We start from the raw sequence: 14,562 nt of genomic DNA, 5'->3' as shown, positions 1-14,562 counted from the left end.
AAATTTTTTTTTTTTTTTTTTTTTTTTTTGACAATACTAAATTCTTCTTTGTAATTAAAGGATGTAAACTTTAAATTGACTTATTTGGTTACATCATCAAGCACATGCCATTTCTGGTCAACGCTTTACAATATCAACGATATTTTCTGGCTTTATTATGTTTGTCCAAAAAAATGGGTATCGATCAATTCAAAACCATAACTATTAGCCAATACTGTTTAAGGAAATATTGTACATTATTGCAAATATATATTAAATGGTGAAACGACTATAGATGGCCTGTGATTGATAAGTGATAACCCAATTATTTGTAAGCAAATATAATCAGAGTCAAGTGATCGTTCTTATTTTGGTCATTCTTAATATAAAAAAATAAAGTCAAGAGATGGTTTTAAGAGGAAAACAAGGGTTAAAACGGTTGTTTAAAGAGTGCAAATAACATATGGAGTGTATCATGCTTAATGCTCCGTAAAGATAACGACTGAGTTAAATATTTTGGATACTAGTAAGGGATCGGACAGTCAGTTGGAATGTGTTTGTTGTAATCGTTAAAAGTAATCGATTGTAATCGGATAATTTCTGTTTTTTTTCTTTCTTTTTGAATTTGTACTAAAATGAAATGAAGATTAGATGTGTTGAACATTTAGGTAGATTATTGAATTAATTGTGTATTATATCATTTTATAATGTAAGCATTCTATTGTAATGAAATACTTAAATGTTAGCTGTAAATGCGTCTTAGATAATACTACCTCCATGTTCAGCAGATGTCCCTAGATTTTATCTGTTGGATTTGAATGAGTGTCGAATGATCTTAGCCGTGGAGATCACAATGAGAAATCTATTTAAGAAGAAGGTGTCCTTCATTATTTCTCACACCAAAATATTTTGAAATACTTCTATATAGTACAGTATATAATATGCCTCCTTATCTAAAACAAGCTCATAATGGTTCTAGGAAGCGTGGACAAGTATACATGGCGCGTGATGGTGGTGGTAACGGGTATTCTCTTGCTGATTCAAAGACTAAGGTTATTAATGAGTATATCAGTACTACTGATGAATATTCTGAGATTAACATACAGGATCCAGAAGATTTCAACGGATATCGGCTTAAGTACACCAATCCGGCTCAAATTCTTTATCTTAATGATAAACTTGGCAAGTATTCTGGTGTTGCAGATTCTAGAATTCGTACACATTGGGATAAAATAGATATTAATATAAATATATGTGTAAATTATATCTAAAAAACGCATAAAGTAAACAACACAAAGAGTTTGTTAACGGGGTTCGGATTTCCTACGTCTCCGGGACCAAGTCCAGAACCAATCCACTAGAACAAATTTACAATTACAATCATAATTGTATATGATATCGAACACTAGTGGGGCGACGCCACACACCTTGTGTGCATCTCTCGAGAATACTCTAAGGCGCACAAGTCTTCATGACACGCCCTCTTGGTATTTATAACAATTGGTCAACCCTAGAATTGACAACTTTCCAATTCTACACCAATAGGAATTTTCCTATTCTAAACCGATAAACTAACATATTTAGATAACTCCTAAATATAACTAATCCTAATTCCATAACTGGTAGGATTAGTATAGCTTGCACTCAAGCTATCTTCAAGCTTATGCCAACATTCTCCCTCTTAAGCTTGAACTCCTTTTCTTTCAAATCTCTCATGCCAATGAAATCCCTCATTTCTTTATAGTTGTTTCTTACGAGCACTTTAGTCAAGATATCCGCCTTTTACTCATTCCCGCGTACATGCTCGACTTCCACTTCCCCATTCTAAACACATTCTCTTATATCTCTGCAAAAACTCATCTTATTTCGGTGATTGATCCCCCTTTTGATGTCTTCACCAAAAACAGTTAACACCTGAAAACTTCAGAAAAAACTGTGCGCGACACAGACTGAAGAGGCTTGAATAAATAACAAACCAACCAACAAACACTATCTTCATGCCTTCATTCTTTTGCTTAAGTTAAGCAAGATTTAACTTCTTAACCATCTTTAATACCCACAAGCATCAGGATCATTCCAAAAAAACATAACCGATAGAGACTTTACCTTAGTCTTTCTAGTCTTTGTGACTGCAGTGGACACATCTTAGAATGATCCAATCAGCTTCTCATATAAGATAATGTCTTCACACGATTTTTCTTTTCAAATAAGCTTGATATCTCCTTGCAAATTTCCTTTGAAAGCTTATAACTAAACTTATGATAATCACTGAGAAGAACCTCTTCTTCTTTTCATCCAAAACAAAGATCAAATACTTCAACCTTGATGATGCAGATCATCTCGTGAAGGTTTCTTTTTTTTTTTCTCAACAGCTCTATATTTCCTCTGTAATCTCTTTTAATCTCTTCAACAGTTCAACCACACAATCCTCTTTATGAACTTTGTAAATCACACATAGCTGTTTACAAGACAGACAAGATTATCTTCTCTTCTGAAATTATGCTCTCCAATCTAGCCAATATATTTCTCCACAACTTCTTGTCTTAAGACAACTAAAATTCTGCCATTTTCATCACGTTTGATGCAGAGCACAGTGGAGAAGCAAACCAAACCAGAAAATTTGTGGGTATATCATCAACAGTCTTATGAAGACACAGGAAAAAACAGATCACGATTTGCATTCACGGTTTGAAAGTTACGGCCACTTTCCCAGAACAGATCCGGAACGATATAACCTGCAAGCAATCCAACTTTGAGAGCAATTTCCCACTAAACCACAAGGAATCAGAAGACGATCTTTATATCGTTTGAACGATCTGGCTCTCAAGTTTTCAGAACACCTTTCAGACTTAAAAACCGACATCTGTAACCAAAGGAAATCAAATACAAAGTATCAACCCGTTTCACTTGACTAGTATACTCTGTTTATGGATTTCTCTCTGCATCGTTTCAATCAAGCACGAAGTATCTCTTTGAGTTAACACTCTCCCTCATGAGGTGACATGACATAAACATCATTAAACCAGATAGTATAATTAATGACAAGTTGCTCCACCTCAATCAATCTTGATGATCGTCGATACAATATTCAACGCATATATCCCATGATGAAATCAAACTTTCCTTTCTCAAATCTAATGCCTATTTTTTTCCTTTTGTTAACTCGACCAACCTCCAATTCTCTCATGTCTCGTCATTAATTCCTTCCCATCATCTTTGACAATTTCAACGAGACTTGTAATAACTTGACCAACGTCCCCACCAATTTTTATTGATCACAAAATGCTCAAACAAATGGAATCTCAACAACATGGCCCACAAAATCAATTGTTTGCTTCATCCTTTTTTTTCAATATCGATAACAGGATCAAACAGAAGACAAAGGCTTTTGAATGCTCTAAGACTTTAGACTTGCTCTTCAGGCTATGTTTTGATCCACAGCTTAGTCGAACCAAAAACCCATCTTCTCTTCTTTGCAGCCTCATCACACACTGATTTCGTTTAAGCTTACAACACTCGCAACTTTTTAAATCAGAAAAATAATATCTCATCTCTTTCTTGCCTCTAATTCCAAGAACAACTGAAAGCGCCCTTTGAGATCATCTCCACAAAATTTCAAGTTCACATTGTAGCGCCAAGCTCTATTTTGATTGAAATTTCACACTATAGTAACAAACTCCAGCCAAGAAAATATTAGAGTAGATAAACCTTATCGCTAGTTTTTAGCGTTGCTAGACTTTATCTCTCTGTTGTTGTTATCATTTGTACTAGTCGTTATCTCCAGGTATCTTTGAGATACGATCCTATCAAACACCATGTATAAATATGTGTTCTCTATTGTGAATAAAGATTATCAGTTATCATCTTCTACATGGTATCAGAGCAACTGATCCAAATCTAACTTTTTTTCTCTTCTCAAACCAATCCTCTGTTCTTCTCTTTTATTACTTTCTCTTCTCTCCTTTCTCCTCTTTGTCATGTCCTCCGACGCCTCCTCTACCTCCTCTGAATCAGCTCCTGTTTTTAACACTGCTGAACCTCACAAAACATTGATTTCTCTCAATATGAGCAATATCACTAAACTCACGCCTAACAACTTTCTCACCTGGCGCCTTCAGATCCGCTCCTTACTTGAAGCACATGAGCTTCACTGTTTTATCTCCGCTGAAGACAACACACCATCCGAACGAATCACCACTGCTACAGGTGCAGATCAGCTCAATCCCAACTTTGCTGCCTGGAAGCGTCAAGACAAGCTTCTGTTTAGTGCCGTGCTTGGATCTCTCTCTCTCCCTGTACAAGCCATTGTTGCTCGGGCCACAACTACTCGTAACATCTGGGAAATCCTTTCCAACACCTATGCCGCATCCGTCAGATCCGAGACCAGCTCAAGGACAGTGTCAAAGGGAACAAGTCAGTGAATGAGTATATGCGAGGTATCATCGAGAAAACTGATCAACTTGCACTGCTTGGTGAACCTTTGCCACATGAAGATGTTCTTGACTACATCACTAGCGGCCTGAATGAAGACTATAGAGCTGTTGTGGAACTGGTTCAAGGACGCGACACACCTATCTCTCTGGAAGAACTCCATGAAAAACTCATTGTGCGAGAGAATGCCCTGAAAACTGCAGGCGACAACATCTCTGTTCCTACAACTGCAAACACAACTCATCTCTCTCGTCAATCGTACCGTGGTGGTTCTCAATCCTCTCGTGGTGGTTTTCGTCCCTCGCGTCCTTACCTTGGCCGGTGTCAACTCTGTGGTGTTCAGGGTCATGGTGCCAAACGATGTCCCCAATATCAACAGCCCTCACAGTATCATCAGTCCTCACCGTATCATCAATCCTCACCACAGTTCTCTTACCCGTCTCCGCAGTTCAACTCTTTCTGAGGGTCTGCTCCTTCCTCTGCACCTCACCTCCCTCTCCATGCTCCCCAATGGCGTCCTCAAGCTCATCACACCACAAGTGGCTCCCAACCGGATCTCACTCCTTGGCTTCTTGATAGTGCTGCGTCTCATCACATTGCCAGTGACCTCAGCAACCTCTCTCTCCAAACACCATACACTGGCAACGACACCGTGATGGTTGGTAATGGTGCAGGCTTGCCCATTACTCATACCGGTTCTGTTTCTTTTCCCTCACATCTCAAACCTATTCAATTGAAGAATGTTTTATGTGTTCCTGCAATGAGGAAGAATCTCATTTTGGTTAACAAGTTATGCAGAGCAAATAACGTTATGGTTCAACTTTGTCCCTATGATTTTCAGGTGAAGGACCTTCACACGGGGACAACACTTCTCAACGGCAAGGCCAATGATGGAGTGTATGAGTGGCCACTTTCCTCTTCCAAGCCTTTTGTTTCAGCTTTCTCTGCAATAAAGTCTTCTCCCTCAGACTGGCATTCTCGCTTAGGACATCCCAACATTCAAACACTTCGTACCATGATTTCAAAATTTTCTTTACCTAGTTCTTCCCCTGTATCTTCTTTTTCATTTTGCAACTCATGTTCCATCAATAAAACTCATAAGCTTCCGTTCTCTAATTCAACTCTTACCTCTACTCGCCCATTACAGATTCTATTTTCTGATGTCTGGACATCTCCAGTCATGTCGGTTGATGGTTACAAATATTATGTCATATTTGTTGATCATTTCACTCGCTATACATGGCTTTATCCTCTCAAAACAAAGTCCCAAGTCCCCACAATTTTTTCCAATTTTCAAATCCCTTGTCGAAAACAGGTTCAACACCAAAATCATCTCCTTATTCTCGGACAATGGTGGAGAGTACCTTGCCTTACGTCAGTTTCTTGCAACCCACGGTATCTCACATCTCACCAGCCCTCCGCACACACCCGAACACAATGGTATGGCCGAAAGAAAACACCGCCACATCGTTGTAACGGGTCTCTCCCTCCTCACTCATGCTCAAATTCCGCAATCCTACTGGACATACTCATTTGCAGCGGCGGTATATTTAATAAACCGTCTCACTACTCCGAACTTGGCAGACAACACTCCGTATCAGCTTCTGTTCAACGAAATGCCAAACTACACAAAGCTTCGCACATTTGGATGTCTTTGCTATCCGTGGATAAGGCCATATGGTCCAAACAAGTTCACTCCGCGATCCAAGCCGTGCGTATTTATGGGGTACTCTCTCACTCAAAGCGCCTACCTCTGTCTTGATGTCGACACTTCTCGTCTCTACATCTCCCGTCACGTAACATAACATTTGTTGAATCAGTCTTTCCTTTCTCTCGTTTATTAGCTCAAACACAATCTATTTCCACAAACACTAATCCCTCTGACTCTGCTTCGGCTTCTCTTGCTCTCACCTCTGGTGACCTTCTTCCGAACCCTACTACTTACCGTGCCACAGTAGGCAGTCTTCAGTATCTTGGTCTAACTCGTCCTGATATTGCTTTTGCTGTGAACCGGTTATCCCAGTATATGCATCAACCACGCACGCTACATTGGGAGGCTGTGAAACGCGTGCTGCGTTATCTTGCAGGGACAGCAAATGTGGGAATTTTCTTCTCTGCTCAGTCTCCATTCAATCTTCGTGCCTACTCTGATGCCGACTGGGCTGGGAATCGTGATGACTACACCTCCACAGGCGCCTACATTGCATATTTGGGACGTCAACCGATCTCCTGGTCCTCCAAGAAGCAAACTGGTGTCGCACGGTCTTCCACGGAGGCAGAGTATCGGGCTCTCACTGCAGCTGCTTCTGAGGTCAAGTGGCTTACCTCTCTCATGACTGAGCTCGGTCTGAAGTCCACTGATGTACCCATACTCTACTGTGACAATGTGGGCGCAACTTATCTCTCCGCAAATCCAGTGTTTCACTCACGCATGAAGCATCTCGCCTTGGACTATCATTTTGTTCGTGAACAGGTTCAAGGCAAGACTCTCCGAGTTGCTCACATTTGCTCCGCTGACCAGCTGGCCGATGCTCTTACAAAACCTTTGCCTCGATCCAGGTTTCTAGAACTCTCCGACAAGATTAGACTCTGTCGCCGGCGTCCATCTTGAGGGGGTGTAATTGAGTAGATAAACCTTATCGCTAGTTTTTAGCATTGCTAGACTTTATCTCTCTGTTGTTGTTATCATTTGTACTAGTCGTTATCTCCAGGTATCCTTGAGATACGATCCTATCAAACACCATGTATAAATATGTGTTCTCTATTGTGAATAAAGATTATCAGTTATCATCTTCTACAGAAAACAGTCCCTAGCAACCGAAAATTAACTTCACGATAACCGCAGCAGATATTTCTACTCTCCTGGCCATTCTTCTCTGAAAACACACTTTAGAGGTAACCAATGAAGCTCACAGTAATCACTATAAACCTTCTACTTGTCTCTGCCTCAAAGCTTCTTACCCTACAATAGAACCAGATGTAACTTCAGTCATTGCTTCTGCATTCTTTGGGGATGTCTCTGATACGATTCATCAGTCGTATTTCAGGAAGAAACAGAGGAAGGAGCCAGCACAGCAAGATTTAGCCGTTGCGAGTGATGACGTGGAAGCGGAGAATGGTCAAACGGAAGACTTGGAGTGAAAAGGAGTGTTTGCAGTTACGCTTTTGAATTCGAATAAATATGAGAGTCTGTTCTCATTTCTCTCTTATGTCATTTGTGAGTTGATTTTAGCCTAGCGATGTGCTGGAAGAGATCAATGTTGATCTGTTTGTAATCCGTTCTCTCATACTCTTGGGTTAACGTTTACGGTTTCCGATTTGTGGATTACAACCTTTGTAGTTCATAGATCTATCTTAATTGAGTATCGTATTTGTTGGAGAGAGTATTTCAAATCTTATCATTGGCGCGGGGTAACTGCGATTGAAGCTTCAACGCGGCGACGATGGATGAATATGATGAATCGGAGATGTTTACTAGTTCGGAGTATCAGGAGAATCCCGATCGAGCAGCTCTTAAGTTCTTATGCGGTGGCTATACGCGAGTGGTACACACAATCTCAGAACATCGAGAGAAATTTGACTCGATGGAATCGACGCTTTTGGAGATGAAACAGACCTTATCGCAACTCTCGAATCAGCTTGGGAAACGGCCGATACAAGCTGAATCGTCTCATCAAGCTCCTCAGGTACCGTATTCCTCAGATTCTTATGTTCGCGAGATTCAGGATCCATTACCCTTAGAGATCGTTCGAGTTTGCTTCGTAAGATTGAGATGCCTGTGTTTGATGGTTCGAATGCTTATGAGTGGTTATCTAAAGTAGAACGGTTCTTCCGTGTGGGTCGATATTCGGATTTGGATAAACTAGATCTGGTTGCTCTGAGCTTAGAAGGAGACGTATTGAAATGGTTTAATTGGGAGATGACGCGTCGTGAGTTTCGTTCGTGGGAAGAGTTTCGACGGCGGTTGTTCTTGCGTTTTGGAGTTGCTAGGGAGGAAACTCCGGGGAATCGCTTGTTTGCGATCAAACAAACAGGAACTGTGTCTGCGTATGTTATGGAGTTTGAAGATCTATCAGCACAAGTTCTTGGTTTGGATGATTCTCACTTGGAACAGATCTTTTATAATGGATTGAAGCCAGAGATGAAGGAAGTTATGAAGATGAAGGAACCAGTAGGGTTAGATAATCAAAAAGCTGCGGTGTTAAGGATGGAGACTAGTTTGTTCTGTCAACTGTTAAGTGACAAAACAACCAAATCAGTTGTCACACATAAACCGTTTACCTCTAAACCGGTGGTGACTTACACGCAACCACGTCCGTTGCTGTTACAGAATGGTGGTGGTGGTGCTGGTCAAGCTGTGGCACTGCCAAATAATCAGCAGCCTACTATACAACCTCGACAGCGGCACACTGCAGAAGAACTTGATGCTATGAGAAGTAAGGGAATTTGTTTTAAATGTAAAGGGAAGTATAGTCGTGGACATGTGTGTCCTCTTAAGGAATTACAAATTCTGACTGTAGTGGAGGGATTCGAGTTGGAAGTGTTGGATGAGGAGTTAGTAGGTGGAGAAGTTGTGCAGTTGGGCCAGGATCCGGCTCTGTGTTGTTTGTCTCTTAATTCTTTCATTGGTCGTCACTCTCCTAAAACTATTAAGTTGGTTGGTTGGATTGGTAAATCTAGAGTGGTGATCATGATTGATTCCGGAGCATCTCACAATTTTATTACGCCAACAGTGGCTACTAAGCTGCGTCTGAAAATCTCGAGAGATGACAACTTGGAGGTGTTGTTGGGAAATGGTGCTTCTGTTCATGGAACTGGCACGTGCAGACAGGTTCACTTTCAAATATTAGGAACTACGTTTCTGACTGATTTTGTGGCATTGGAGCTAGGGGGTGTAGATATCATTTTGGGAATTCAATGGTTGGAGATGTTGGGACCGTGTATGGTAGACTGGAAGAAGCAAGAATGGGTTTGTGAATACAATGGGAAGACTGTGAAGTTTGTTGGTGACACGTCTCTACATGCTCCTCCCTTATTACTGAAATCCTTTGCTGTGCCAACCTCTCAAAGATCGTTGGAGCGAGAGCTGAAGGCATTGCCGCCGGTACAGTTTTCTTCAACGGAGACTAATATACCAGTGGTGATTACCCAAGTATTGGAGAAGTTTGCTCCGGTGTTTGCTTTACCAACAGGGTTACCTCCGTTGAGAGGTCAAGAACATGCCATTGTTCTTAAACAAGGGGTTCAATCTATTACGGTTCGCCCTTACCGTTATCCCCATGCTACCAAGGAAATTATGGAGAAATGGTAGATGATATGCTAGTTGCGGGCATCATCCGTCCGAGTAGTAGTCCGTTTTCAAGTCCGGTCTTATTGGTTAAAAAGAAGGATTCTTCTTGGAGGTTCTGTGTTGATTACAGAGCTTTGAATCGGGCTACAGTACCGGATAAGTATCCTATTCCTGTTATTGATCAGCTTCTTGATGAGCTTCATGGAGCGGTGATATTTTCAAAAATTGATCTTCATTCTGGCTACCATCAAATTCGAATGTGTGAAGAGGACATTAAGAAGACTGCATTTCAAACATTGGAGGGTCATTACGAGTTTCTTGTGATGCCTTTTGGCCTCACCAATGCGCCTGCTACGTTCCAGGCTCTGATGAATAAAGTGTTTAAGCCCTTGCTGCGGAAGTTTGTTTTGGTGTTCTTTGATGATATATTGGTGTATAGTACCAGCATGCAGTTACATGTTGAGCATCTAACGGTGGTCTTGCAGGTGTTAAAGGATGATCAGTTGTTTGCTAACGCGAAGAAATGTTCCTTCGGGGAAGCTCAGGTTGAATATCTTGGCCACATCATTTCCGCGGATGGCGTGGCGACTGATGCGGCTAAAACAGAGTCCATGATGCAGTGGCCAACTCCGGGTAATATTAAACAGTTGTGAGGGTTCTTAGGGTTGACTGGTTATTATCGAAAGTTTGTTAGAGGTTATGGCACTATTGCGAAGCCATTGACTGAATTGTTGAAGAAGGACCAGTTTGTGTGGTCAAAACAGGCTCAACTCGCATTTGAGGCGTTGAAACAAGCAATGGTTTCTGCACCGGTTCTTGGTTTGCCTGATTTTGATAAGAAGTTTGTGTTGGAGACGGATGCCTCTGGAACTGGTGTTGGAGCGGTATTACTTCAAGACAAACGTCTTTGGCGTACTTTAGCCATGGTTTGACAGCTCGGGAGCAGCTCAAGCCAGCTTATGAGCGGGAGTTAATGGCGGTTGTTATGGCAGTACTTAAGTGGAAACATTATCTCATGGGGAATAAATGTGAAGTGCACACTGATCAACGGAGTTTGAAGTTTTTGCTTGAGCAAAAAGAGGTGAACTTGGAGTATCAAAAATGGTTGACAAAACTTTTAGGCTTTGATTTGGATACTGTCTACAAACCAGGTGTGGAGAACAAGGCTGCAGATGGTTTGTCTCGTATTCCTCACTCTGTTTCAGCCTTGTTGTTAGCTATGACAGTTCCCTCGGTGATTCAACTTCAGGACCTCTATCAGGAAATTGATACGGATCCAACGATCCAAAATACGTTGTCTCAATTTCGTTCTGGTACGCTGTTAGGCACTCATTTTCATGTGGTGGATGGTCGTTTATGGTACAAAAGGCGTTTGATGATTCCAAAAACTTCAAGTTTGATTCCTGTCATTCTTCATGAGTATCATGATAGCAGTATTGGTGGTCATGCGGGTGTGTTGAAGACTCTTAAGAGAGTGCAGGAGACTTTTCAGTGGGATGGTATGCAGAAGGATGTCCAGAAATATGTTGCGGCTTGTTCCATTTTTCAAACTCACAAGTATTCGACATTATCTCCAGCTGGTATGCTTCAACCCCTGCCTATTCCTACTGCGGTTTGGGAGGATATATCTTTGGACTTCATTGAGGGATTACCAACATCGGGTGGTGTGAATGTTATTTTGGTCGTGGTGGATCGGTTGAGTAAAGCAGCTCATTTCCTGGGGCTTAAACATCCTTTCAAGGCGTTGGATGTTGCTAACAAGTTCGTTGAAGAGATAGTTCGTCTCCATGGTTATCCGAGATCAATTGTTTCTGATAGAGATAGAACATTCTTGGGAGAAGTTTGGAGGGATTTGTTTCGTCTCTCTGGTACTAAATTGAAGTTTAGCACGGCTTATCACTCTCAAACCGATGGTCAAACAGAGGTTTTGAATCGGTGTTTGGAGACTTATTTGAGGTGTTTTGCTTCTAGTCATCCTCGTACGTGGCAACGTTACTTAGCTTGGGCGGAATTCTCTTATAACACGTCGTTTCATTCAGCGATGAAGACGTCTCCTTTCAAGGTGGTATATGGTCGTGATCCTCCTCAGATACTTCGTTTTGAACCGGGTTCCACGGAGAGTTGGGAATTAGAAGTGCAACTGAGGGAGAGAGACTTGATCCTGTCTCGGATTCAACACAACTTACAACGAGCACAGGAAATTGTGAAACGTAATGCAGATAAGAAGCGTAGAGAGGTGATTTTTTCCGTGGGAGATTGGGTTTATTTGAAGCTGCAACCTTATCGACAGATGTCTGTGGTTCGTCGTACACATCATAAGCTGGCAGCTAAATACTTTGGTCCTTTTAGAGTGGTGGAACGTGTGGGAGCTGTGGCGTATCGTTTGAAGCTGCCTGATGGTTCGAAGATCCATGATGTCTTTCATGTCTCTCAATTGAAAGCAGTGGTTGGCGATCATCATCAGGTTCAGTTTTCTGCTCCACCTGAGCTCGTTGAAGAAGAGTTATTGTTTCCAGAGTCTATTGTGGAGGTCAGGTTTGATGACGTGGGTCGAAGGGAGTTTTTGATTCAGTGGCAGGGTCGTGATGCTTCGGCGAACACTTGGATGTTGTCTAAGGACTTCGTTCAGCTATATCCTTCTTTCAAGCTTGAGGACAAGCTCGTTCTCCGGGGGGAAAGTATTGATACGATTCATCAGTCGTATTTCAGGAAGAAACAGAGGAAGGAGCCAGCTCAGCAAGATTTAGCCGTTGCGAGTGATGACATGGAAGCGGAGAATGGTCAAACGGAAGACTTGGAGTGAAAAGGAGTGTTTGCAGTTACGCTTTTGAATTCGAATAAATATGAGAGTCTGTTCTCATTTCTCTCTTATGTCATTTGTGAGTTGATTTTAGCCTAGTGATGTGCTGGAAGAGATCAATGTTGATCTGTTTGTAATCCGTTCTTTCATACTCTTGGGTTAACGTTTACGGTTTCCGATTTGTGGATTACAACCTTTGTAGTTCATAGATCTATCTTAATTGAGTATCGTATTTGTTGGAGAGAGTATTTCAAATCTTATCAGTCTCTTCACCAATTCTTTGACAATTCTTTGCGCCTCGTCCGACATTTTCTATGAAGAAACCAAACACCAATATGCAACGGAAGTACTTTTTTCTGTCATGATGACATAAACACAAACAAGACCCTCCTTCTCTGATCTTGAGTCGACTTCTAATACAGTTCCGAGAACAAAAAAAAAAAAAACTCTTTTCACCGGCGTAGGAAAAATCCAGTGAGTATCCATCACCACAACATCTTTGTCATCATCCCTCTCTTGTAACTGAAAGCTCATCACTACCCAAAATACTTGATTATTTTTTAAACTCTCAAACGTGTTTCTTTTTCACCAACAGAAGGTAGCCAGACACAAAGTAGAAAATCGATCAACAACTCCAATTTCCTGTGACTTCTCTTCGCAATCCAATTTGGGAGACAGAGAAACTGGAGCTTTTCTCAATCTAAAACCGAGCACATCCAGAAACTGTATTTCTACATTCATGTGACATCTTTGTCGATGTTCCTCTCTGCTGATCACTAGATAACACACCGAGATCGCCAGAAGATTTCTCATTTTCTCTGTCTGATCTTCGCAACCAAATTCACATGTGTGCAACCAAACGAGCTTATCACCTTCCCACAAAGAACTACTAAACCCCTCTGTTGCACTTAGAGACTCCAAAAATACTGTTTCAATTCTTCTTCTCACGGTGAGCTTTTTTTTTCTTTTTCAAAGTATGTTTTAAATTGAAATCCCAAACAGACCAATGACGAGAAAAACGCTCTTTTCTTTTCCAATTTTTTTTTTTCCGAAGGCAAGAGAAACACAAAATTTCGTGTGACGACCTTGCGATTCCCGGCAAACTCTACTCAACACTTCTTCTTTTCCTACTAGCCACACATCCATAATCAGACCCCGGAACAAGAATGAATCTCTACTCTCTTCTTCGATGGCTAGCCTGTTTCTTCCAACGAAATCATCACCAATCTTTTTTTTTTTTTCCTCTTAAGATACTCTGATGTCTGAACTCTAAATCACCTTTTTTTTTTATTATGTTTCTTCAATTCCACAAACACTTAACACACGTCCTCATCCTCATTTGCTTCTATGTTCACACATCCAGGATCTAACCTATTAGAGACTATAGACTCAAATCGGTTTCCTGCTCTAATACCAAATAAAGAACGCATTAAGTAAACAACACAAAGAGTTTGTTAAATCATTAAGTAAATCGGATTTCCTACGTCTCCGGGACCAAGTCCAGAACCAATCCACTAGAACAAATNTTGAGGACAAGCTCGTTCTCCGGGGGGAAAGTATTGATACGATTCATCAGTCGTATTTCAGGAAGAAACAGAGGAAGGAGCCAGCTCAGCAAGATTTAGCCGTTGCGAGTGATGACATGGAAGCGGAGAATGGTCAAACGGAAGACTTGGAGTGAAAAGGAGTGTTTGCAGTTACGCTTTTGAATTCGAATAAATATGAGAGTCTGTTCTCATTTCTCTCTTATGTCATTTGTGAGTTGATTTTAGCCTAGTGATGTGCTGGAAGAGATCAATGTTGATCTGTTTGTAATCCGTTCTTTCATACTCTTGGGTTAACGTTTACGGTTTCCGATTTGTGGATTACAACCTTTGTAGTTCATAGATCTATCTTAATTGAGTATCGTATTTGTTGGAGAGAGTATTTCAAATCTTATCAGTCTCTTCACCAATTCTTTGACAATTCTTTGCGCCTCGTCCGACATTTTCTATGAAGAAACCAAACACCAATATGCAACGGAAGTACTTTTTTCTGTCATGATGACATAAACACAAACAAG

At 41.1% G+C, this 14,562-nt stretch overlaps 2 protein-coding genes across 2 annotated transcripts; both read left to right on the top strand.

Moving 5' to 3' along the window:
- On the top strand, nucleotides 3,957-4,873 carry LOC104759608. The gene is made up of 2 exons (XM_010482518.1): nucleotides 3,957-4,274; nucleotides 4,355-4,873. Exons 1-2 carry the CDS (start codon nucleotides 3,957-3,959, stop codon nucleotides 4,871-4,873), a joined length of 837 nt encoding a protein of 278 aa, XP_010480820.1.
- On the top strand, nucleotides 7,854-9,721 carry LOC104759607. The gene is made up of 2 exons (XM_010482516.1): nucleotides 7,854-8,096; nucleotides 8,177-9,721. The coding sequence occupies exons 1-2, from the start codon at nucleotides 7,854-7,856 to the stop codon at nucleotides 9,719-9,721; spliced, it is 1,788 nt and encodes a 595-aa protein (XP_010480818.1).

Source organism: Camelina sativa, chromosome 17 (genome assembly GCF_000633955.1).
Source record: "Camelina sativa cultivar DH55 chromosome 17, Cs, whole genome shotgun sequence".
NCBI lineage: Eukaryota > Viridiplantae > Streptophyta > Magnoliopsida > Brassicales > Brassicaceae > Camelina > Camelina sativa.
Note: the sequence above shows the minus strand (reverse complement) of the source record. Positions and strands in the feature narration are given on the sequence as shown.

Excerpts from the sequence above, each read along its gene's own strand:
- LOC104759607 (XM_010482516.1), top strand. The coding sequence starts at position 7,854 with ATGGATGAATATGATGAATCGGAGATGTTTACTAGTTCGGAGTATCAG. Across the intron at positions 8,097-8,176 it reads CGTCTCATCAAGCTCCTCAG|ATTGAGATGCCTGTGTTTGA; the intron begins GTACCGTATTCC and ends TTGCTTCGTAAG.
- LOC104759608 (XM_010482518.1), top strand. The coding sequence starts at position 3,957 with ATGTCCTCCGACGCCTCCTCTACCTCCTCTGAATCAGCTCCTGTTTTT. Across the intron at positions 4,275-4,354 it reads TTGGATCTCTCTCTCTCCCT|ATCCGAGACCAGCTCAAGGA; the intron begins GTACAAGCCATT and ends CGCATCCGTCAG.